This window comes from Myxocyprinus asiaticus, chromosome 29, assembly GCF_019703515.2.
Source record: "Myxocyprinus asiaticus isolate MX2 ecotype Aquarium Trade chromosome 29, UBuf_Myxa_2, whole genome shotgun sequence".
Lineage (NCBI taxonomy): Eukaryota > Metazoa > Chordata > Actinopteri > Cypriniformes > Catostomidae > Myxocyprinus > Myxocyprinus asiaticus.
Window position 1 is genome coordinate 17873507 of NC_059372.1, and position 25832 is coordinate 17899338.

Sequence of the window (25832 nt, forward strand, 5' to 3'; positions counted from 1 at the left end):
ATCTCCACCTTTGACCAGCCCCAACCAGTAGGTGGCTGAATGGGAAAGTGAAAGTCACTTCCACACCAGAATGTGAAAGTGAAAGTGGAGATTTATAGTAAGAAAGGACTTAAATATTGATCTGTTTCTCACCCACACCTATCATATCAATTCTGAAGACATGGATTTAACAACTGGAGTCTTATGGATTACTTTTATGTTGCCTTTATGTCCTTTTTGGACCTTCTGATTTCTGGTCACCATTCACTTGCATTGAATAGACCTACAGAACAAAAATATTCTTAAAAAAATCTTCATTTGTGTTCTTCAGAAGAAAGAAAGTCTTACAAATCTGGGATGGCATGATGGTGAGTAAGAAATGGGTGGGAGAGAATTTAAATTTTTAGGTGAACTATCCCTTTAAATGCCATTTCATTAGATTAAAAAAAAATCAAACCAAATTAAATTTTTGTTATACCTTTTCCAGAACTGACTTTTCTCTGCCATTTTTGCAATTAATTTTAAACAACTGACCCCAAGGTAATTTTTAGTGGATATATGAAGTCAGTTTCCCTCAAGTTTCCTCAAGGTGTCCAAGCAGAGTAATCGCAGGTGTAGTTTTTCACATTAACTATTGACATATGTCTTTCAACCAGAAAGTGTCAACATATTTTTGTCTGAATTTTGAACAGTATATTAATTGTTTTACTAATTAAAACCTTAGAAATTTCTGAAAATGTTATGTTTGAAAAGTGTATGTATATCTTTCATTAAAATAAATGATGTTTTGTCATTAAAGCAATTTAAGTGTCCAAATAATATTTGAGGCCACTATATATTATAAAAGCTTATTAAAATGAGAGTGATGTGTTCACTCAGTGCTGTCCGATTTTGTGCTGATTTTGATTAAGACTACCAACTTTCCCATTATCAGAAGCAATGTGAGTTTTTTTCTTGTTAAAGCAGCCATTTGCATTGAATAGACAAACCACTTTGTATTGACAGCTTCATGAGATGGTTAGAAATAGCTCATCTCAACGCAGCGTCTAACTACCAGCTGAAGCGTTCTACAGACTGTTATACGTCCCACAGGTTTCCCATTCTTTATTTACTGCTTGATAAATATCTAAAGTTGGGAGCAGGCTTGAAGAAAACCTATTAAAAATTAACTTTGCTAAATCTTTGAATCAGATTTGTGGCGAAAGGGTGACTTAGCAGGGAGGGAATTCTGCCCTTAAGAAGTCATCTCTGGATATGGACTGACCCAGAACAGCTGCACGGGGGTTGACACCAGGATAGATCTTAAAGATAGCACATTGGGGTGAAATAGCAAATGACTGTCCTCTCAAAGCTATGACTTAAGGATCTGTGGTCGTGAATTGCATATTGCATGTTGCAGGAAATTCTGCATCCTCATTTTCAGGTAATATGGGATTCTATTATGCCTTGAAAATCTGCAGATTTCTGATTTAAACATGGTCAAAGGTGTTAAACAAAGCTCAGATTACTAAATTATTACTGTTAGCTGAAAGCATAATCAAATTTAAAGTATTTTACACACCTTTACAGCCATACATGCTCGGCCTGTTATACTCAAAGGGGATACACAGGAAGTTTGTGTCTGTGGTGTCTAGCCCTCAAACTACTCTTCTGGTCTCTGAGATGTCTCATACATACATGCTGAAATGAGAAACGTTGTTTTGGGGGGGGGGGGGGTACAAGTCTGCTGGTATGGTGGTGTGCTTCACTGTAAGAGCAGGTTTACGTGGCTGACAGTGAATTTAAGTGAAAGCTGTAGAGAGGAAAGCAGGTTGAGATAGGGGAGGTGATGTGAGGTTAGCCATCAGGAAGGGGACGGCAGCTGTGATCTCACTGTATTTCTTGCTTTATCTTATTTATCACTTTCTCTCTCTCTCTCTCACACACACACACACACACACACACACACACAGTCTCTTTCTGTCTTACTTGAAGATGCAGACTCTGTGTATTTTTGTAGTCTTTAGTGTGCTAGGTTGAGCAGGGCTCTGTTGGCAAGACTCTGAGTCTTTTAAGCTGAAGAGACTCTATTCTGCTGTCATGTTCAGGATTAAATCACATTGTAGTGGCTGCTTGACACATTGTTTGGGGTCTGATTGCAATCTAGTTGCTTCTAGGTTCGTAGATAGTGTCTGGGCTCTGAGAGTTCTCTATCTCTCTCTGTGTAATTCTCACCCTCTCTCATGGGTGTGACTGACATCAGCAACTTACAAATACACATACAACTTTTCTTTTTAACAAATACTTTTCAAATGCCTTTCGCACAAGCTCGATTTCATGCATTGTTGAATTCCAAACTGTGCTAGAGCGCAATTCATAACGCAACTCAAATCTGCATTGTATTCTCAGTATTGCCACAAGGGGCACTATTGCTTTCATTCTTGTAAACTGCCGCGCACAGTAACTAAATAACACATTATGTACAACAGTATCGGGCGCTTGAAATGGGTTGGCAAAAAGGTCACGTCTGCATTTGCAAACTTGCATAGAGTGTGTTATGGTCTTTACTTAAACATGTTCATCGTTTTCATAGTGAAGCGTTGCAATTTGCATATTTTTTATTGGTACAACCATTGTTGTTGTTTTATTCACTGTCAATGAAAGTCTTTTTTTAAAAAAAAAAAAAAGAATTTTTTCTCTTTCTCTTTTTTATTAACAGCTGAGAGGAGTTTATGCACTGAAAAGAACTCAGGAAAATCCACGATGGCCGCCAAAAGGAAAAGTGGCCTAAAACTGAACGCAATCTGTGCCAAGCTTAGCCGGCAGGTGGTGTATGACGGCAGCTCCCAAAACGCAGAGGGTGACTCAGACTTACTGGATAACAGCGAGCGGGGCAGCCTGCACTATGATGAGGGCGACAGGCCTGAAAGTGACTTCCCAGAGAGGCTGACCCTGGGCCAGAGCTTGGAGGAGGACCAGAAAAGGCGCGAGGCCATTGAAAAGTGGGTAAACGGTGAATACGCTGATGATTTGCAATCCTTAGATGGGGTTGAGCACAGGGTACTCAGACCCAACAATGGAGATGACGGCCCCCCTGAGGGCGTGTACATGGTGCAGCCCAAAGGCTGCAGTGATGAAGAAGACAACACAGAGGAAGTTGAGACCATTCCCGGCTCCCATGAGGGCAGTTTTCACGAGGACAGGGACTCAGAGGGCAGCCCACACAAGGACGATAGCTACCAGCCCACCACTGAAGCCCTCCCTCGCCAACCCCCCTTCTCTTCTCCAGGTATTATCTCATTCTTTCAATCGTTCTCTGTCTTTAGCCAAAACAAAGTATGCATTACCAAGATAACATACCTCTTCAAAGGCTTGCCAGCTCAGTTTTGTTGGTTTAGTCTTACTTTACCAGTGGCCCCATTTATATCTTGCATTAACATGGGTTTCATATCTGGATAGTATCTGGATATTCTTTAGCTTGATTGCATTTACACCTTGCAGTCAAATGTGTGTCAACTGTGATCAGACAGATATCCGATCAAAGTTACTCGTGCAAAATGGATAACGCTACTCAAATATTCCATCAGAGGCTGTGGTAACTGAAAAATCTCCATCTTTTAAAAACACTGGTGGATAATTAAAATGCTATTATTCTAATCATAATCAAAAAGACACTTTGATGGCACCAGTGGTGAGCTGTGCTTGACTGAATAGACCAGCTTTTCTGGTCATCATCATATAATGCAATGTGGATTGGATGCTGGTTTGCTGGTGTCCTCACTGGGCTTCTCAACTAGCTTAAGCAGCAAGACTTCCTCTGTAAACCAGCTTCAATAGAATGGCCATCCTGATTGATTAGCATTTTTGGTATACTGGTCCAATAGCTAAACCAGCACCAAACTAGCATAAACCAACATGGATCCATGCTGGTCTAAGATGGTCTTTTCAGCATGGTTGGACAGTTGTAGTTTCCAAATACATCCAATGTTATATTGGGGAAGGAAATCTATAGATATATGAATGCGTGACACTATTGGCCTCCACAAGCAAATGCAACCATTAGACAATTGGGAAAACAGGAACAGATACAAAAAAATTATATTTAAAAGAGGCTTATATAGAATTCTCTGTATGTGCATAGCAGCCGAGAGGCCAAGAGTGTTGGCATGCCGGCTAAGCTTCATATTATACCCAGGATTACACTCTGACTCTTTGATTTTCTATAAGCTCACAAACGTAGCTACCACCCCAACCTAATTACATAGTAGCCTGATCTTCCAAGACTCCAGGTCTCTATCAGATCAGGGGATTAACTTGCTGTCTCTCAATCCTGGAGATTTTGAGAAATAAAGTCTTGAGTACAACAAAAACCCAGCGAACGCATGCAGTAAAGTAACAGTTACGTGCTGCTTATGGTTTCACACCGTGGTTTACCTTCTGAAGAGGATCATAAATGCAAGCGCTCTTTAAGTCAGTATGGGGAAAAAAAAACAAACACTGCATTTACCTATTTGCAACACGATTGTGTAGATAACACGGCATGTGCATTGCTACTTTTCATAAAACAACAAGCCAAAACCTGCATAAACCGACACAATCCTCCTTTCACCTATTGAGTTATCTCAAGAAGACTGCAGAACTTGACTAAGGTGCACATCACATGACAGGACACCAACTACACTAGATAACAACAACAGATCAGACATTTCACTTTGGGTAAAAGCAGCTTTCTTTTCTCAGATGGCTGTTGAAATCAGGTTAGGCTGGTGCTTTTTTTTTTTTTTTTTTACTTTTCTTTGCTAAATGTTTTCTTCTTTCAGAACACTTCTTCTAATTCTTATGGTAGAAGCACTTATGTTTGTGGCCTCTGTCACAGAAGTGGGGCCAACAGCTTCTCAGAAAATCAAGCATTTTCCGGCAAACATGAGTGCTTTGTGGTTTTAATTAGTCATTTTGTGTTTATTTCATGGTAAAAAAAAAAGCTGTCTGTAAATATGTGTTTGTGTTCAGAAACAAGCTACACCTTTGCTTCCACAAGGCCCTGGCTGCGTTTGTATCTCAATACATTTGAAGAATGTGAACAGACATATAAGTCACCACTCTTGTCTTGAGTTGTTTTTCCCCTCCTCTCTCACTTTGTTGATTGTAACTAGGGCATCTATACTGCCATGTTACTGTGTGACTCACAATTAAAATATTTTTTGCTCTCACGCTGCTGTCTTTCAAATGCTGATGCAGAGCGCACATAATTATGCATATAAACATAGTGGCTTAATTATCTCTCACAACATCAGTGACAATGTAATTAACAAACATCACAAGATCAATGAGGGAAAGTGCGACCTTCAAAACATTTAACTCCTCACATCAGGGGACTGAGCAGAATCCCTATCAGCATAAAATCACATGCCTCTCCCACAGCAATCTAAAGCATCCTATTCTTCTCAACCAGGCTGTGCAATATATCTGGCGAAATTATGAGAAACAAAATGAAAGCGACAGAGTCGATCTTCGGATCTGACAAATTGAGTTTCCACCAACTAGTTTGCAATTATGCTAAGTTAAAGTTTGTAGAATAATTTCAAGCCAAAAAGAAAAAAGAAACAAGCAAACAAATAAATAAATAAATATTTATATAATTTCAATTTTAATATAATATAGATTTATTATAAATATTTAAATATTCGAATATTTATTTATTTGTGTTAATATGTTTAAATTGGTTAAGGTTTTTTTTTTTTTATAAAAAATAAAACAAAGTTGATTTAGCATGTTTTAATTTATTTTTAAATAAATAAATAGCTATAATATTTTATTAAATTGGTTGAGATTTGTATTATAAACAATTAAGTTGACTGGGCACGTTTTGGATAAATAAATAATTAAATAAGTAATAAAAACAATTCCACTCTATTTTTGTTACTTTGACTATTAGATTATGCTCATTTGATGTGTAGTTTTTGTGTAGTTCATTGCAGTCTAATACACATTTAAAGCTAAATGTCCTTGAGCAGTTACCTCATAAAGTATACATCTGTTAAAATGTATGGCGTTTTCCAAAATGCATTTTTGCAACCTTGAAGGGGACTTCATGAAGGGGACGCCACTCAAAGGGTTGTTCTTAATAAAAGAAAGTAATTATACAAAAAAAAAAAAAATCGCAAAGGGCCCTTTCACAAAACTTTTAGTAAAGGGTACATTCAAACTGTTATGCCATGCTCTCTTCAGAGTGCCCACCTCAAGAGCTCTGTCCTTGGGATGCTCACTTTCTATTGAAATTCGCCCATAATTAAATCTTAATCTAAATTTAAGTCTAAATCTGAATAAGTTCATTTACACATCAGCATTATAAATGTCCATTTCAGGAGTGCAGCTTTAACAGTGTTGTCAGTGAACCGTTGATAAATCCATATATAGATCCTCACATGTACAGTATGTCTTTATCATCACCCCCTTGGTGGAGCACATGAAGACGACTATGTTTGGTCAGCAGAGAAGAGATATAATGCCTATTTGTTATCACACCACGGAGGGAAAAATGTACCTTAATTGCCTCAAACACAGACAAGGACTTTGTCACAGGCTGGAATTTGCCAGTATGAAGTGGCAAGATTAGGAGCACTTCTTTTTTTACTTTCCAGTTACATGAGCAAAGAGGAAAGAGAGAAAGAGAGAGAGAGAGAGAGAGAGAGAGAGAGAGAAAGAGAGACAGAGCTAGGAGTTCAGTCAGGCAAATCGCACCTTTCCCCCTTAAGCCATGGCTTTCCAACCACATGCACATGACATCACTTGGAGCTTGTGAGATAAGGATGAGGGGGAAAACTCATTTGCATTCTGTTTTAAAAGGTTATCTCCTCGCAGAATGTGTGCAGTTTAAGTCCAATCATTTTCCTGACACTGATAGTCTATTAAACGCACACAGAGCTGCCCACTGGCATGCTGTGTTTCTCATACTGTCTAGTGTTACTACCTGTTACTACTATTAGTACTGCTATTACTGTCACTGTCTGTAGTAGAATCAGAGTTCCTTCTAATACCAACAGCTATTGCCACATCTTGATATTAAAGAGATGGTACACCCAGTACGAAAGAAACGTTAAAGGTATAATTCACCCCAAAATGAAAATTTTTTCATCATCTAGTCACCTTCATGTTGCGCAAAACATGTTCCATGGAAATAGGAAATCATCAAGGTTTGGAACGACATGGGGTTGAGTAGATGACATAATTTTTATTTTAGAGTGAACTATCTCTTTTAATAACAGTAATGTAAAGAATGACTTTTGACACTAATAATAATGCTAATGATAGACTGATAATATTCTGATATTTATAGGGGGATTTCTGTCAGAAAATAAAGGGAATTTCCCAACTATTTGAAAAAGGTTACCATGGAATAAGTCCAATTACCCAAAGCAAAATTTCTTTGATTATTGCTCTTGAAAAGTGTTCATTGAAAGAGATTAAAGACTGTGTCCTGACTTTAAAGTTGTGTAAAATTACTTGACCTGACAAAACCGTACGCAGTTATGACTGATACAAAAATGCAGTCACTGGATTCCAAATGTATGACTGAAGTCTTGCTTGGCCAAATTGAAGTTGTGGGGATATTTAGAACCAAATATCCCCCACTACATTATAGCATGTAATTTCATAGTTGTTATATAGTGTTTTTGTTCTATTCTGCCATGATTAAATTCAGGTTAATTAAAGTCAGCATAGACTCAGTCACCATTCACTGAGACTGCCATTCTGCCTAACATCATTTCACAGAAGAAAGAAAGAACGCCATATGGGTTTAGAGCAACATGAGAGTGAGTAAATGATGACAGAATTTAAATTTGTGGTTGAACTATCCCTTTAAGAATAAAAACAGGGTCAATTTTGATTTCATGTTAAATTTAATAACTCAGTGTTCTTTCATTCAGTGTAAAATTTGTCAAAATAGCATTCAAGCTCTCATTCAACTCAAAACAGGACTGAATTGAACCAGATGCTCCAGTGTAGTAACGGAGTCTGTGTGTATAACTGTGAGAACTGACAGAAGCCCCCTAACCTTTGAGCATGATATGAAATAATGTGCTCAAACACAGTAGAAGCTGATAAAATGATGCATGGCAAAGCGGCGGGAATTTCCACTCAAATACCTGATACATTTCTCTTAAATTTTTCATGCCCTTTCGATCTACCGGATCGCCTTTCATACTGATGTGGCACAGTAAGGACTAGCCCCAGTGCAGCAATGGAAATTTGGGGATTATTTTACATGCTGAGAAGGAGATGTGAAAAGCATGGGTGAGAGACCAATTTAGCAATAACAGAAATATGAGACCAAAGCTGAAATATTTTAGTATTAATTACCACAGCCGTGGCTAATGTTACCATCTCGTTTGGCTGGCAATGAAAAAGGCAATCAAATAAATGGAGAAAAGGTCTGGAGTATTGCTGGGGACCTGGAAGGGTGTAGAGGGAGTTTATCTGACACCTCTGTGAAGTTGTCATCTTGAGCCATATTCTTGTACCAGGGTAGCTCTCCTGAAAGCCAAACTATGACAGGATGAGATTTTTAACATTCATCTACTGTGGTAAACACTATATTGGAGCCAGAAACTAAGTGCAGAAGTGCCAGAGGGGTTTTCATGCCTCTTTTGCTTACACATACACTTAAACAGACTCTGAAAGAGCAGTAATTTGGTCTTTATAAGTTTAAACAGCAGCTTTCAAACCAAAATTGTCTACTTTAACTCCTAGTTCTCTCTCCAAGTTAATGGTCTAGGATTAATCATACAATAATGCAATTAAACTATACTGGACTATCTTGAAGAGGAGGAGTGACGCAAGTGGCACAGAAATTACACAGTTCACGTTAAACTCTCAGATCCAGTGTCATCGGCAATTGAATTTCAAGCTTTTATGTAAATTAACAGTTGATTTTTGTCTTGGTTGTCTTTAGGGGAGGCCTCTGTTCTGCGCGACTATGCTGCCAACACCATGAATGAGTTCTTACACATGTTTGGCTACGATGACCAGCAGGTTCGGGATGAGCTGTCCAAGAAGATCAGCTTCGAAAAGTTGAAAGCAGCTACCTCAGACCCCTCCTCCCTGAGCAGTGATGAGGCCACCCGTCGAGCTCGCTTCTCCAAGTACGAGGAGTACATCCGCAAGCTAAAGGCTGGGGAGACCCTGCCCTGGCCTATCCACACCAAACCCGAAGAGCTCAACTCCAAAATGGCACAGATGAAGAGCGGTGCCCTCATCCAACCAACCCTCCCAGGGAACGAGGGTCAGATTTTTCCACCTGGAATGGACTACAAACAAAGCTCGCTCAACCCGCCCCCAACCAACCCATCACACATCCAGAACCTGGCGTCCCGGGCCTCCAAGTATGATTACTTCATTCAGAAGCTAAAGATGGGTGAGAGCCTCAGACAGCAGAATGGAAATTCCTACAAGCGGCCCTCTAAGTATGACCTGGAGAATGTGAAGTTCCTACACCTTTTCAAACCAGGAGAGGGCAACCCTGACATGGGCGGCGCCATCGCCTTTAAGACTGGCAAGGTTGGACGACCGTCAAAATACGACATACGAAACATCCAGAAGCTCATGCCTGTGAAGGCTGACCCTCCGATGATGCCAGCTGTTCTCCCGGCTACAGCAGGGACCCCAGGAACGCCAGTCATCAACACAGCTGCTCCTGCTGGTGTCGTGGGGCCTCCTGGGTTGCCAGTTGACCAGGCGGGCCACCTGGGCTTTAACACTGATTATATGAAGTCCAGCTTCTCCAAGACTGACTCAATCACTACTGGAACTGTCACCTCAGTCAAGTGAGAATGAAATACACTATTTACAGAATGTCTTCATGGAAGATTGACAAATACAGCTTATGTTTTAGCTCATCTTTGCAGTCACAGTGTCCCTCACCCCATTATTGATACAGTATATAGACCCAAATGCCAAATAGAGACACAAGACCATGTTTAGATCATGACAGGAATACTTAAAGGGGTTATGTGCAATTTGTTGATGTTATAATACTTTCTCCTATCCCAGCTTAAAGAATGGTTTGCCCAACAATACAAATTGTCATAATTTACTCAGTTAAGCCTCAGTTTGTTCCAAACCAGAATGACATTCTGTCTTTCATGAAATTCAAAAAGAGGCAGTATGTCTCAATTCACTTTCATTTTTTTTTTTTTTCAAACAATGAAAGTGAATGGTGACTGTCATTCTGCCTGTTATCTCCTTTTGTGTTTCAAGAAAGAAAAAAGTCATATGGATTTGGAAGAACATGAGGGTGAGTAAATAATGACAGAATTTAAATTTTGGGGCCAATTATCCCTTTAAGTAAGCCATTTGTAGATTGATTTTACAAAATAAAAAATCTCAGCAAAGTGACACTGACACTATAAAAAAAATGCTCTTTTTGTTTGAGAGGCCCCAAAAACCAACATTGACTTAACCAATGCTGTAAATTTAAGGTTAGGTGATCTGTTTGTCTAACCAGCGGGGTTGGGAAAAGTGTTACAGTCATTATTTTTCCAATTTCATTTGGTGCCACAGAAATTACACTCTTCACCCTTAAATATATTAATACAAAAACATGATCTGAGTGGTATATAAAGTTTAAAAAAAAAAAAAAACAAGGAAGAGAAAATGTTACTTTCTCAACATTTTTTTCAATACACACTTTGACACACATTTTTGTTTTCTTTTTAAGAAAATCTCCCTTTTTTAGAAGAAATTCAGTAACAGTATAGCACACATCCTCTTTTAGCAGAGGTACAGTTTTTGTTTGAATTATTATGAAACCATAACTAAGTTCTAGAGGACTCTGTGGGGTGTGAAGACCTCAGAAATGGACCTAAAGTCAGATGAAAAGTTTGTGGGAACTTTCCCTTTGATTTGTCAATAGTTGAGACTGATCATATAGTAAGAATTGAGGCTGTCCTCCTGCAGACACACACACACACACACACACTTTCAGTGATTTGTTGTCAGAACCAGCCCTTAAGAGGCAGATTAACCATCGGTCACCCACTGCGTGGAGCTGTGCACGTTTACTTCTGTGTTAGTGCCACAGAACTGCTGCCACCTTGTATACAAAATGCATCATGCAGACTATAATGTGTTGTATTTAGAATTCCTTGAAATGCTTATTCAGTAAAGGTGGAAGGCTGAGTCAAATCCAGATGCACATGCCATACTCAAACTGGTAAATCGATGAGTACTGTTTCTGAAACAAGATGTCCTAAAAGCCATAGTCATCCCTCATACAAGGGCCAATCAAACAAAATAAAAGACACAGCCATTTTTCGGCCTCATGACATTCCGCACGCCCTCTTTGCATTTGTGCACTCTCTAAAAACACATAAATAATTTATGCTTTCAAAAAAATTTCCCCTCTGTGTTTTCATTGTTGGGAGGCCATGCATCAAAGTGCGCATATGTATCCCCCTGATTCATTCCCAAAGCAAATTGCTAGTGCATCGAAGAAAATGTATATTGATAGTCCAAACTTTGAAATGGCTCATAAGTAAATACTGTGTCAGTTTATTTTTATTACTGATGGGATACATACCATTAATCCTTTTATTTTTTTGCTTTCTATGATAGGAATGGCCTTCCTCCAGAGAAACCTGCCACAGAAGACGTCAACGTGTACCAGAAGTATATCGCCAGGTATGCAAATCCTCACCCTCACAAAACTTTGTGACAACTTTCTTTAATTGAGGACATATTTTATGCTTTTAATAAAGTAAGACCTACAGTAGATTTGCAAAAATATATTTTCTGTGTGGACAGTTAATTACGTGTCAGCACGATAGGTTTATGGACTAAGGAATATTAATTGAATTAAAGGATAGAAAGTTTTTTTTTTTTTTTTTTTTTGCCGTCCAGTATGAGATTCCCTGTCAATGCAGATAGTCTGTGTGTACTGATGCCTGACTCTTAGTATAGTGGGAATAAAGCACGTCCAGCGTTACGTGCTTTATTCCCACTCCACGTGTGTTGTCTCTCTCTCGCAGCATAAACCCTGATTTACTGTACGTACGAGTTGCAGGTGCGGTTATTTTAACAACAGTAGCGGAGACACCCAGGGCTGTAGCAAGGAATTCTGCCCCCCCCAGACAGTATATTGGTCTGGGCCCCTTTCATTTGTTGTGGGCCCCCCTGGACCTGTGGGCCCCTAGAATCGTTAACACATTTCACCCCATTAGCTACGGCCCTGGAGACACCACTACAGATACTGGCATCTTTCGCTATATTAAGCAAAGTGAAACTATTTTAATCTGTCTGATATGTGATTCAGGCTGTTTAGCTAAAGGTGGGCGTACACGGGGCGATTTTCGGCTGTCATGCGAGCTCCCAACCGATTTTTTTCCAGTCGGGAGAGATCATGTGGAAATCATTGGTGCTCGTGTGGTCGCAGCTTGCATCGTGTGAGAGGAATTATGAGCAGAGCTGAGCAGCTTACGAGCAGCTCACGACCTCCTGATAATTTTTAAAATTGTCTAAAAAATTTGGCCACTGTTGGCTTGAATTTGTGAGGTGTGTGCGGTTGAACAAGCCGATTTTGTGATCTACCTGAAGTTGACCAATCAGGAGAAGGTGTTACAAGCTTTTACACATTTGGAGAAAATGGTTGTGTTAAAACTGTGTTTTTCCCATATTATTCATGACCACATCATTGAAGGTTTCTACAGAAATGCCATGCTGTTCTCTGCTCTTCAAACAAATCATTTGCCATATGGGTTGCGCTAGAAAACAATCTTTATCACTCTGATGGACATAGTTGAACAATTTCCATCATGGTCTGTTTTTATTCGTCATACCTGCATTCGTTTCAGTTCTAGGGTGACATTTAAGGGAGAATAGCATCTGTTATAATTGTATATACACCACAGTGTATATGTGAGAGATATTTTTCAACTCCCCAAGCCTGTGTCTGCTGAAATCAAGGATGAAAGTTTTACCTGTCAGTCAACCGCTTCGCTACAACAGGATTTTTAAACTTTGCTACTTGCGGCTTTAAAGCGCATTTACATGGACAAGACTTCTTCAGCATGTCTGCTATCAACATGCAAGCAATGACAGTGTGACATAGATGAGAAGGACGCAGCCTGCATCTAAAGCTGAATAATATAGGTAGCCTACTCCACTAAAATAACTCTGAATTCTGCACTAAACGTCATGTTTGCGCTTATATAAAATTTTGCGCACTTTTTTTTTAATCTTGTACATTTTGTGCACTTGTACAGTAACTGGCAGCATGTATGATGTATGATGTATATATATATATATATATATATATATATATATATATATATATATATATATATATATATATATATACACTACCGGTCAAAAGTTTTGAAACACTTGACTGAAATGTTTCTCATGTTCTTAAAAATCTTTTGATCTGAAGGCATATGCTTATATGTTTGAAATTAGTCATATAAATTCATTTCATTATAAAACTAAAATTTAATGAAAAAAATTATTTATTTTTTTAATTGATGACTTGGACCAAATAATAAAGAAAAGCAGCCAATAAGTGCCCAACATATATATATATATATATATATATATATATATATATACTGTATATATTGCTCAATGCAAAATCATATTTTTTTTTAATCGGTAGAGGAGTTTTCAGATAATGCAGCTCCTGGCCATGCAAGTCTTCTTTTTTATTTCTAAATCGCAAGCTACAAGGAATGAAAGCAATTTCCTCCTCTGGTTTTATGTCTTATAATGATAAATAACGCAAAAATATATGCGATTGCTTTGAAATTCGGCAGGTTGTGTACCACTGCGCCTGTACGATTTTCAGATAAACTGACTCATAACGTGTGCTGGGGCTCACAGCCTCCCGAGTGTCAGAACTTGCACCGTGTAAGCCCAGCTTAAGCCAATTTTGCGTCAGGACAACTTAACGTGGCCCCTTTAGACTATAACATCTAAATGTACCTTTATTAAGCAGCACGTTATGATCCTTTCATTATAAACAAACAGATTTTTGTTCTAATTTTGCGAAGATTAATCAGAGATGTCTTCATGTCAAGGAAAGCCTATTTATACTTAAATTAATCAAACAGCTATTTAATGATTCATTGTTGTTATGTAAATTGTTTGTTTGTTGTAATTAGATCCTCACTTGAAGGAAAATATAAAAATGGTCCATCCAGACTTTTAAATTTGTATAAATTCTCTCTCAGGGGACACCCCTGAACCACCATACAGTATTATTTTATCTGTCAAAAGGCCTCCTATGTCCCATACATAGGTATAGATTCTGAATGTAAAAATATTTCAACACAAAAACTGGACTGCTGTCATTCAGCTTCAAAACAAACTGTTGATCTTATATTTTAATATTCATATCCAAGTGCCCTCGACTGATAAAGTCTTGATGAAATAGTTTAATCTTTAGGTAGAAAAGATCTCTCAGACCCCACTACTTTAGCTGTCTCTGGGACCTGGGACCCCTAATGCCATTTGCCTCCGACTAGCAATTGTGAGTAGCAAATCATGGTTCTCGACTGTGACGTAACACATAAATTTCCCTTCTATATGCCCCACCCAAATTTCCTATTTCAGTAGGAAATAAGTCAACGCAGGAAAGAAAACTGTGCTCATCAATCAAGCGATTTCACGTAGTATTTAAATGAAAGTGTGGTCTTCGGGCTTTGTGCTTTTTAGCAACGCCTCTGTGCCAATGGGCATGACTACATAGATAGTTGAGACTTTGATTTCTAATATCTACACTTTAAATAAAGATACTAAATCAACTTAATGACAGGCACTCATGAATCCAGACAAAGCTTGGAGATAGATGCAGTGCACTCCAATATCGGCTTCCTTTTGTCACACCAGTAGAAAGGTGATTATAATTTGTTTATTTATTCTAGCCTTAAAGAGAGAAAAAACAGCGTTTCAAAAGGCAAAGTGGCTTTGGCGTTAATGATTACTCTCCCAAGCCGTAACATGAAGGCCACAAATCAAAGCCCTGGCGCTAACAGACACACACACTTCCTTGTGCACACACAAAAACCCTCCTTGGACTGATTACATTTTGCAAGAAGATTTAATTAAGGAATTTTTAATGAGGCTTCTGCTGGCACTGCCAAGAACTGTTTTGATATTTGCACTGCATAATGCATAAAATTTGTCTAAACATCTCGGCAGTTGATGTGCGGGGAGGCAGTAGATAAGCCCAGATACAGTTTCAATTTCCGTGTTGGGAAAAAAAGAAAGGAAGAGAGGAGGGGAAAAAAGAAAAATGAGGACTCATAAAAAGGGCAAATGCAGCCTGGTGTATTGGGGGCTTGTTGAAGGATCGGGGGTGGGGGGAAGATCATCCACGCTAATGAGAGAACAGTTGTGCTAAAAAGCAGCTTTGTAAACTTGTCTACACCCACCTTCCCCCCTACAAAAGGGGAAAAAGTTCTTTATCTCCTTGCACTGCCTCAGTTTGATGTTTAAAGCGCTTCCCTGGTAGTGTTTAGTCACTGTTTTCCCTCCTAAATGCTTTTATGTACCCACCATCGCGGAAAACTTTGATCGGCACATCTTTATTGTAACAGGAGATGTGCGGCAATCTCTGTATGGTGGCGATATTAATATTTTATCCACCGCTGAATAGCAGCGTGGCCCATTAGCCCCCTGACTCGGCAAGTGGGAATTGTCCAGAGGCAAAGTGATACAGCCGGGGTGGGCTGCAGTCCCAGGGGGCTTCTGTGTACACAGGACCCCGGGAATGTTTGAGTGCATCGCAGAGGGGCTGTTAATGGTGGGTGGGTTTAATGTGCGTATCTCTCTCAATGCAAGTGTGTAATATACCCTACTGTAGCCTGCATTGTAGTGTCTTTATTTTTAACGAGACAGCTCACTCAAAAATGAAAATTCTACCATTATTTACTCAGCTTCATGTTGTTTTAAACCCAATACGACTTGCTTTCTTGTGTTAATACTAAGGGATTATCAAGAAGAATGTCCAAGCTGCTGTTTTCCAAACAATGAAAGTGAATGGTGACTACAGATGTCCATGGTTGCCATCAACTTTCATTGTATGGAAAAGAGCAGCTTGGACATTCTGGTCCAAGTACACGGCATATTACATTTTTTGCAATTGAAAATGAGGCTGTGAGGAATAGACATACAGTATTTTTAATCGGTTATTCTATTTTATATCTTTATGTTGACCGTTTAGCAGATAAAAAAAAGATTAAATTGGCATGCCACATGAAATGCAGTTGGCGAAAAGCTGAAACCATGGTTTGTGATTAATTAGATATGAGTGAGAATATTAAGATAGTACAACCTATTAAACTGACTGTATATCTATGACGGACAGTCTCGTTTTCAATCATACAAAATTAAATATGGCATCTACCCTGACAAAGTTCTATATCTAGGTTTTCTTGGTGAGTAAATTATTATTTTTGGGTGAACTACCCCTTTAAGAAGCAAATGAAACCACCTAAAGTGCCTGCCACCTTTCCACCCCTTCAGAACACTGTCCACATTTTGCAGGTAGTGGATTTGCCATTCAATTAGTTTAATGAACTCAGCAAAGTGATTTGTAAAAGCAGTCTAGGGATAATCCAGGCAGTAGGGAGAAAAAATTCTATTACTTAGCTTTTTCTCTACTTCAGCAGATGGTGCTCTTGGCAGAGGCAGTGCAAATGTTTATTTGTGTGTTTTGAGCTGTAATTGGAGGTTTTTAACAGTCATCATCGTCAGGGTTATAATCAGCCCATAAACACTCAGGAAATGTGCCTCTTTAAAGTGCCGCCAATCTGCGGAATACCGGGCGATTCAGATGACGAGAGTGAAGAGGAGGAAGCCGCACGGAGACACTCAAACCTTTCTATTAGGCCTAACCTTTCCCTGATTAAAGCATAGGCTGTTAACCTGGAAAGATGAGCGCTGATTTGGCAGGCCTTAAAGCACGAGCAAATGAGTGAATTATGTCGGGGGTTACAGTTTAATAAGAGTCTACCTACTGCCTTTGAAGGCAATGGAACTAATTTGGTGGAGATTGCTGTGGCTGGAGAGTGAATTGCAATCGAGGAAGCATAGGCCTGTATTCTCTGTGTGTATATAGTTCTTGGTAATGACTCTGAGCTCTGTAAAGATGACTCTGCCAGTGTTAGGGCATCTATCAAGCGGAGATAAAAGGCTAAATTGCCCTTTCAAGATCAGCCCCCGCATTGTTAGATGTTTCATAGGCAAAATAGAAATAGCGAAATTATTCCATTTGAACACAAGAAATTATTTTATAATTTTTTTTGAAAATTATAATTTTTACTCACTGGCTGCTTCTGAAATCTTATTTATCTATGTGATAAATATAAAAAGAATCATTTCTGAGTGCTTTGTCAAAAGCATTCCACTTTTGAAAAGGTTAAATTGCCCTTTCAAGATCAGCCCCCACATTTTGAAATTCAAAATATTCATTTTAGTACATGCAGATTTTCTTTTCTTTTTGACAATTCACTGAAAAAGTTTTTATTCATGCCATAAATGTGATAATGACAATCTTAGGATTAAGAATGCTTTGTCAAAACACTAACAATGATACAAATATGATTTATTTATTTATTATATAGGTTCTCTGGGAGCCAGCACTGTGGCCATGTGCATTGTGCTTACCAGTACAGAGAGCATTATCACTGCATGGACCCTGAATGTAACTATCAGGTGAGTACAACAGCCACAGGAATATCATTGGCACTGTATATCATTATCGGTATGAAATATTTATGGTCAGTAAATTTTCTCAATTCACCCACCATTGCCCTATGTGGCTAAAAGTGCATTTTGGACCCTAGCCACTGGTAACTTTTCAGAAGTTTTATCAAAGGTATTAGTAAAAACTCACTCTCTATAAACAAAGATGGAAAAAGGTCCCAGGTTTTACTTTTGTAAGCATCTGTTCCTCCACTTTGATGATAAATGAGATGATGTCAGCCAGGTAATTTTGCAGTCTAACAGCCACGGTTCAACGCCGCTAAACATTCATCCCTCACTGCTTAAAAACTGAACAACCACATAACACTGAGAGTGTCAACACCATTTCAAAGCTCACCTTCACTCTTTTCCCATCACATCCTGACAGGAGAGGAAGATAACTGTTAGAAGAAATTATTTCAATGTATCAGGGTACATTCAAGGAAACACCCAAACAAAACATCATGGACAAGGCTTTTATCTTTTGTGTACTGGCTAAACAGGTTAAGATAGATTAGGGCTATTTCTCAAAGCACAATCAGACAGACATTTGCCTCTCCTTTTTTTTTTTTTTTTTTTTTTTTGGTTAATGGTAAATACTTTCAAAAGATGCCTTCTTTTTTTTTCTGCTAAGGACATCTGTTAATACTCTTGGGCCAATCATAATCCCCTTTCACATTATTAATCTGATCCATGTCCCGAGAGTTGTCATGTTTAGCACAGCAAAATCAGCATTAAGCAGATTTGAACACAGACAGCCACGGATCATGCGCATATGGTGGAAAAGAGCAGGCAAAGACAAGCACATTTGTCGAAGACATCAAAAATCCCATCGTAACTGAGAGCCGCTCAGTCTTTCCTCTATCAGACCCTCTCTAGTCATAATCTCCCACTTCATTTTTAATCATCTGATTACATTTTTCATTATAAACATGCAGGAATCCTGCGGAAGATGACAGGGAAGCTGTTGCATATAATAGAGACTTATTCAGCCCAGCAGGCTGCCTCTTGTTATTCAAGAACAATTCCTCAAACTGTCGTGGCAAGATAGAGAAGAGCTGACTGAAAATTCCCTTTGAAGCTGTTTTTGGGACTTGCATTGAGCATTCATTGACTCTTGACAAGTATTTGAATTGAGGGGGGCTGGAGTGGGTTCCAGATAAGAGTTAAGGGACCCCTCATAAAATTATTTAAATAAAATAAAAAATAAACTTGGGAGCTCCTGTCCAGTTTCATTGAATACAAATAAAATAAAATAAGAGTCTGTCTAATTATTGCACTGAAATACCAATTTTTCATTAGTGATTTAAAATTGTGATTTTCTGGCTTAAATTTTGTAACGCTCAAATGTGACAACATGAATCTTCATCTTCACATGATTAAAATAAGGTTAAAAATCTTAATTATGTGCATACATGATTGTGTATACACTTAAATTACTATAATTATCTCTATGCTTACAAAATAGGTAATGTTAAAGAGAAAGTTCACCCAAAAATTAAAGTAAAACCCTGCCATTATTTACCAACCCTCATGTTGTTCCAAAACTTGTATGAACACATACTGTGGAACACCATGGAGATGTTAGACAGAATGTTAGCCTCAGTCCTTTCACTTTAATTGTATGGAAAAAGATGCAATAAAAGTGAAGGTTGCTGAGGTTGTCGGTCTAACATTCTGCCTAACATCTCATTTTGTGTTCCATGGAAAAAAAAGAAAATCATATGGGTTTGGAACAACATGAGGGTGAGTAATTTTTTGTTGTTGTTGTTGTTTTTTTGTCGACATCCTAAATACCTGTCATCACTGTTTGTTCGACATGGACTCATATATTATATAAATACACTTTGGAACAGAAAAGAAAATGTGAGGCAATATATAGGCTAGATTTATAAGAATACCAATTTATTTTATTTTTTTGCCTGTAAGATGAGCCTGATATATTTGTAATGAGGTTTTGTATTTTAGACATTTCTGTCATTTTCTTTCTCTCTTGTCACTCATTTATGAAGAAAATATAGATTTAGAAGTTAGAAGAGGCTCATTGATTTCAGCTACTCTTGTTTCAGTTCTTGTAATATTAGCTCAAGCCTAATTACTGCAGATTTGGATGCCCTGATCTGTCAAGAGTAAGTTTTTTTTTTTTTTCACATCACTTATTTTTTCCTTGAGAATGCTCCATTGTGTAGGAGATTTTCATTTTGAGGAGGGGGTTTTTAGCATATTCCCTCATTATTATTGTCTAACCCCGCACAAAACTGTGCTTTTATACTTAAAAATGGAATTGTATCTAAGACAGGGAATTAAAAGAGAATTTGTTTTGGTTGCCTTGATTGTTTGTTTGTTGTCTTTTCCCTGTGCACATTCGAAAACCATCTGCACAGAACATGATTTTTTAGAAGCTGAGAATATCGCAACTGTGATCTCTGCATGTCAAATGATCCATCTTAATTAGAAATGGCGCAGTAAAAAAGTAATAAACACGCTAGCTCTGGAACCTTTGTTAGTAGCTCAGAGACAAATATCAGCTGAGCTTAGAAAAGCATTATATATTCAAGTAATATCTGAGTCGTAATGCTATACATTGGGTGCACAGAGATTCGAGCACAGGTAGTTTCATAGTCATCTATGAGCTACAGTAAGTGCTATACATTGACTGGTTTTTTTGGTGTATTTGGCATTTTTGCTCTTTTGAAGTGTCGTAAGGTCGTACCAAATAAAAAAGTGAACAACTGAATCCCGTCACAAGGCCAAAGTGTCATATGAAGGTCACTGTAAGGAAATAATTTTGCCGTTTGCAATTATTCTGAGTTGCGCGTCCTTGCGATTCATTTTGAAACCTGAGTTAATTTTACATTTTTTGTTTTGTTTTGTTTTGTTTGTTTTGTTTTGTTTTGTTTTGTTTCATTTCGTTTCGTTTCTTGTTTTGTTTTGTTTTGTTCACATATCAGACAGTAATGCCCAGCACCCTTCAGAGCACACATCTAAGTGCCCTCCTAAGTGAGTAGCACAATAGAATTTGCTCGATACCTGTTGCAATGATCACTAGTGACATGCACCTGGCTGCAATTGGCCGCAATGCTCTGCAGCTGTTGCAAGAGTAAAAAAGTGACTCATTGTTGGTTTCCTACAGAACACACCACCTCCCCCACCTTATGGACTCTGTGTCTATGTTGTTTACAGAGATTCACCAGTAAGCAGGATGTGATAAGGCATTATAACATGCATAAGAAGAGGGACAACTCCCTGCAGCATGGATTCATGCGCTTTAGCCCATTGGATGACTGCAGTGTCTACTACCACGGCTGCCATCTCAACGGCAAGAGCACCCATTACCACTGCATGCAGGTAAACCACAGCAAAAACCCCTAGTTAAAAAAAGCACATTCACCCTTATACAGACATATGCAAAAGCTTGCGAAGAACTGCGAAGAATTTGAAGAAATAGATCTAATAAGATTAGTAAAACATGTTCTGTCAGTTTCCCCTTCACCGACACAAGTGTAGAGTTTACGCTGCATCCATGCGGCAAATCTATTGATTTGCAAGGATGAAGATGAAAAATGCAAAACTGCGAGACTGATGCTCCATCAGGCAACCATAGTGAGAAAAGCGTAAACTTGCTGCAACATACTCTGATGTAGGCATCCGTTGACCAATAAGAACTTCAAAGATGCGGGTTCAGTTGTGCTTTCAAAATTCCAATTAGCTTTATTCCCGCTTGATTTTAAACTGGCCTGGCTTTTTCCCTCAAAACTAATTTTACACACTCGCATCCTTCAAATGCACCATCTGACCTTTTCTCTAGTGACATAAAATGCATGGAGGTTTCCAAAGGGAAACAGGGAGGTGGTGGGACACCAGTGCATATTCTGAAACTCCTGACGATCTTTTGGCTTTCGGTTGACTTTCGGTTGAAAGGATATTAAATTTCTTCTCCTTTTTTTTTTCTCTCTAGGCCATATGACCATTTAAGAGCATTTTTTTTTTTTTTTTGTTCGTGAGACAGAAGGTGTCATAAAGTAAATAAAACAAAAATTAAAAAGGATGAACAGGATGTGGCCCTCCTCTCCCCTCGCCCTCTCTCCCTCACTCCTTAATTGGCATGGATAAACTTGTTTATATAAACTCAACATTTTTCATCTTTTAATACCAAGTGGAGAGTTGAAGATAATTTCCCACCAGATGTTTAATTTTTTACATCTGCGTATTTTCAAGGTGTCACCGAGCTGAGTGCTTTTCTCGCCGCTAGGAACAGTGGCACGGGCTTGAGATATATATATATATATATATATATATATTTAATTGTTTGACTGAATATGACAAAGTTGCCCTGTTTGCATGGATGAAAAATGCCAGAGATGATATACAATAGCTGGTTTTAATTCAAACATTAGTTTATGTTCCTCTGCTGTCCAGAGGGCTCCTGAGTGCTGCTGTTGAGTAACAGGACCTTTCAAACTAAAGAAAGTGACAGTTTCCCCGAACAACCCTCCTGACTCTACCACTCTTTAGACTAAAGCAGAGACACTGACTCTCTAATATAGACTTTAAACCTTAAATGTAAGAAGGTTGAAACCACACGCCACCTCAGCAAGCTATCTTCTACATGCTGTATATTGCATATCACAGAAAATTGTCCTTTCTTTTATCTCTTTGAAGCTGTTTTCATAAAATGCACACCTGTTTTGGGATAAAGGGTTTGCTTTTCATATTTTAGTTGTTATAGTTGTCTCAGGAGTAAATTTTTAACAATGCTCAGATCTTTAGAAAATGTTTCCTGTTAATTTTTTTAGGTCACCTGCTTCTTTTGCTCCCCACATTGAGTTCACTGCCAAACTGAGCTATTTTTGTGTCACATCTCCGAAATGTTGTTTTCGTGTCCCTGCAGACTACGAGAGCTTGAGCGCCGAGCAACTGTTTTCATACAGAAAATTTTTCATCCAGTGCAACAAACTGAAACTCACACGTGGTGTTTATTTCAAGTCTTGTGCACACTTTGTCTGATGAAAGCGCTTTTTTCATTTCCTGTCTGCCAGGTGGGCTGCAACAAGGTGTACACAAGCACCTCTGATGTCATGACTCATGAGAACTTCCATAAGAAAAATGCACAGCTGATCAATGATGGCTTCCAGAGATTTCGTGCCACAGAAGATTGCGGGACGGTTGGGTGTCAGTTCTATGGGCAAAAGACCACCCACTTCCACTGCAGGTATGGTGGCATTTAGGGTTATCATTAAAACTTAGATGGAAACTGTTGATTTAAAAACATTTGCATAAACTGAAAAAATGCACACGAAACAAATGAAAACCTAAAACTGAACAAAACTAAAGACATTGGTTGTAAAACTAATTGAAGTAAATTAAAAATAAAATAAATATTCGTTTTTTATTTATTTAATTTTGTATGCATATTAAAGTTAGTTCCTCTTAAGAGCCATTCACACCGAATGAGTTACGTATCTGTGTACAAAACTATATTAACCTTGGTGGCAACTAAGTCCCAATAACAGGTCTAACTCCCAATAATGTGCATAATAGGGATTTTAGAGTTTAATCTTTCCATTTTCCACCTCTGTGAAATATAGGCGCCCAGGCTGTACCTTCACCTTCAAGAACAAGTGTGACATCGAGAAGCACAAGAGCTATCACATCAAAGATGATGCTTACGCCAAGGATGGCTTCAAGAAGTTTTACAAATATGAGGAGTGCAAGTACGAAGGCTGTGTCTACAGCAAAGCCACTAACCATTTCCACTGTATCCGCCAGGGCTGTGGCTTCACATTTACCTCCACCAGTCAGATGACCTCACACAAGCGCAAACACGAGCGCCGCCACATCAGATCATCAGGCGTGCTGGGCCTCACTTCCTCTTTCCTGTTGCCCAAAGAGGAACAGGAAGAGTCCAGCAACGATGACCTCATGGACTTTTCCGCCATTAGCAGCAAGAACTCCAGCTTAAGTGCTTCTCCAACCACCCAGCAGTCCTCCACTGTACCACACATGCTGCCCACTCCAACAACCACCATGTCCTCCAGCCACAGCGTCAAGCCCACTGCTGCTCTTACTCCCACAAGCCGCATATCCACCCTGCTCTCCCAGGCTCTGCCAAGCAACGTGCCCATGGCTCTGGCTCTTTCCAACAGCACCCTGGGAGGAGCTTCCAACCCTTTCTTCCCTCTCATTCCCAGAATGCCCATGTCGCTCACACCCTCTGCCGCTGGCCTGATCTCTGCCGTCACTTCTGGGACTCACTCCATGCCCAGCGACTCTTTACCCCTGAACTCAACCCCACCTGGAGACCCAGCTGCTGCTACTGTAGCTTCCACTCCAACCTCCTTTGCTGCATCATCCATCATGGAGAAGATCTCGGCCAGCAAGGGTCTGATATCACCCATGATGGCCAGACTGGCAGCCGCTGCCCTGAAAGCCTCAAGTAACCCGGATGCAGGTTAGTTTATCTCATATTTCTCTGCATAGTACTGTATCAACTCATGATCATCTATATATTCTAAATGTCATTATCTGCAGATATAATACAACATACAACAGTATAGGGATCCACCCACCTAGTTCTCAGGAGAATGATTGTACAGTATTCAAATCTCCCAATAAGTTTAGCTGGAAATAGAAAGAGAAAGATACTGTCAAAGGATCAGTTTTCCATACTGTGTTTTTCCTGCTGAAAAGACCAGCTTAAGCCATGATACTTTTCCATTCTGGTTCAGGTTAGTTTGTGCTAGTTAGTGCTGGTCTACCTGTTGGATCAATATAGCCAAGATGTTTACCAGCAAATCTCAGCCGGTGAATGTTGTTGACCATCATGATCTTTCTCATGAAGCTGATTGACCAAAGAAAGCCTGGCTGGATAAGGTAGTTACACGGGTCCCACGGTCATGGGAAACCTGTAAATATCAGGGAACTTTACAATAGGGATTCACAAAATCATGGAATTGATGTTAATCTTAAAAAACTCATGGACATTTCTGTAGCAAAAATACATTTGTGAAGCTATGTGAAGCTCTAAATTATTTCATTGGCAATCTTTGTGAGTGCAATGTCTATAAATTATTATTTTTTAAATGCTTATCCAGTAATGGAAAAGTCATGGAAATTAATTGGTCAAAAGGTGTGGAAACCCTGTAGTTAAGAAGATGGTTGGGGCATCAGCATTCCAGCATCCCATGCTGGGCACCAGCATCCAAAACATCAAAGAGCATCTCGGGGGCCTGGGTAGTTCAGCGAGTAAAGACGCTGGCTACCACCCCTGGAGTCGCAAGTTCGAATCCAGGGCATGCTGAATGACTCCAGCCAGGTCTCCTAAGCAACCAAATTGACCCGGCTGCTAGGGAGGGTAGAGTCACATGGGGTAACCTCCTCGTGGTCACTATAATGTGGTTCTCGCTCTCGGTGGGGCGCATGGTGAGTTGTGTGTGGATGCCGCGGAGAATAGCATGAAGCCTCCACACGCACTATGTCTCCTTGGTAACGCGCTCAACAAGCCATGTGATAAGATGCGTGGATTGATGGTCTCAGATGTGGAGGCAACTGAGATTCGTCCTCCACCACCCGGATTGAGGCGAGTCACTAAGCCACCATGAGGACTTAGAAAGCATTGGGAATTGGGCATTCCAAATTGGGGAGAAAAGGGGAGAAAAAAAGAAGAAAAAGTGCTGAATCACAAAATGCTGGTCTTTCAACAGGGTCATCATAAGAACATGAGATCTGGAGGTAACATCTCTATTTCTCTCTCTCTCTCTCTCTCTCTCTCTCTCTCTCTCTCTCTCTCTCTTTTCTTCATACCTACTCATCGGTGAAAGGGCACTTTCAGGTCATCAGCTCATGCTATCCACAGACAGCACACAAATCTCTGATTTCAGGATTAGGGCAAAATATTAAGGGGCTGTTTTGCTGCTCTTGTCTTGTTATTGCAGTGATCATTGTCATGATATCCACAATCCATTAGCAGATAAGTGCTGAACTAGTGAGTGGGCTCTGTACAGCTGCCTCTAATAGCATTCTCAGGAGGATCCCAGGGCCTGTGTTCTACATGCTTCCTCATCACCGGCCTCTTATCTGAGCGTGCACTCGTTCCAACCAAATGGAGCTTGAATAATATTAAGTTGAGAAATCGG

General features: G+C 39.2%; 1 protein-coding gene across 4 annotated transcripts in view; it reads left to right on the forward strand.

Moving 5' to 3' along the window:
- LOC127420129 (zinc finger protein castor homolog 1-like) overlaps positions 1-25832 on the forward strand; it is a 320096-nt gene that overhangs the window by 273793 nt on the left and 20471 nt on the right. For all 4 annotated transcript variants that reach the window (XM_051662147.1, XM_051662148.1, XM_051662146.1 and 1 more), the window contains 7 exons: positions 2678-3247; positions 8912-9782; positions 11572-11637; positions 17577-17667; positions 20881-21045; positions 22737-22909; positions 23286-24148. In XM_051662147.1, the coding sequence (XP_051518107.1) occupies positions 2722-3247; positions 8912-9782; positions 11572-11637; positions 17577-17667; positions 20881-21045; positions 22737-22909; positions 23286-24148 (2755 nt within the window). In that variant the 5' untranslated portion in view covers positions 2678-2721. The remainder of the gene's footprint in view (positions 1-2677; positions 3248-8911; positions 9783-11571; positions 11638-17576; positions 17668-20880; positions 21046-22736; positions 22910-23285; positions 24149-25832) is intronic.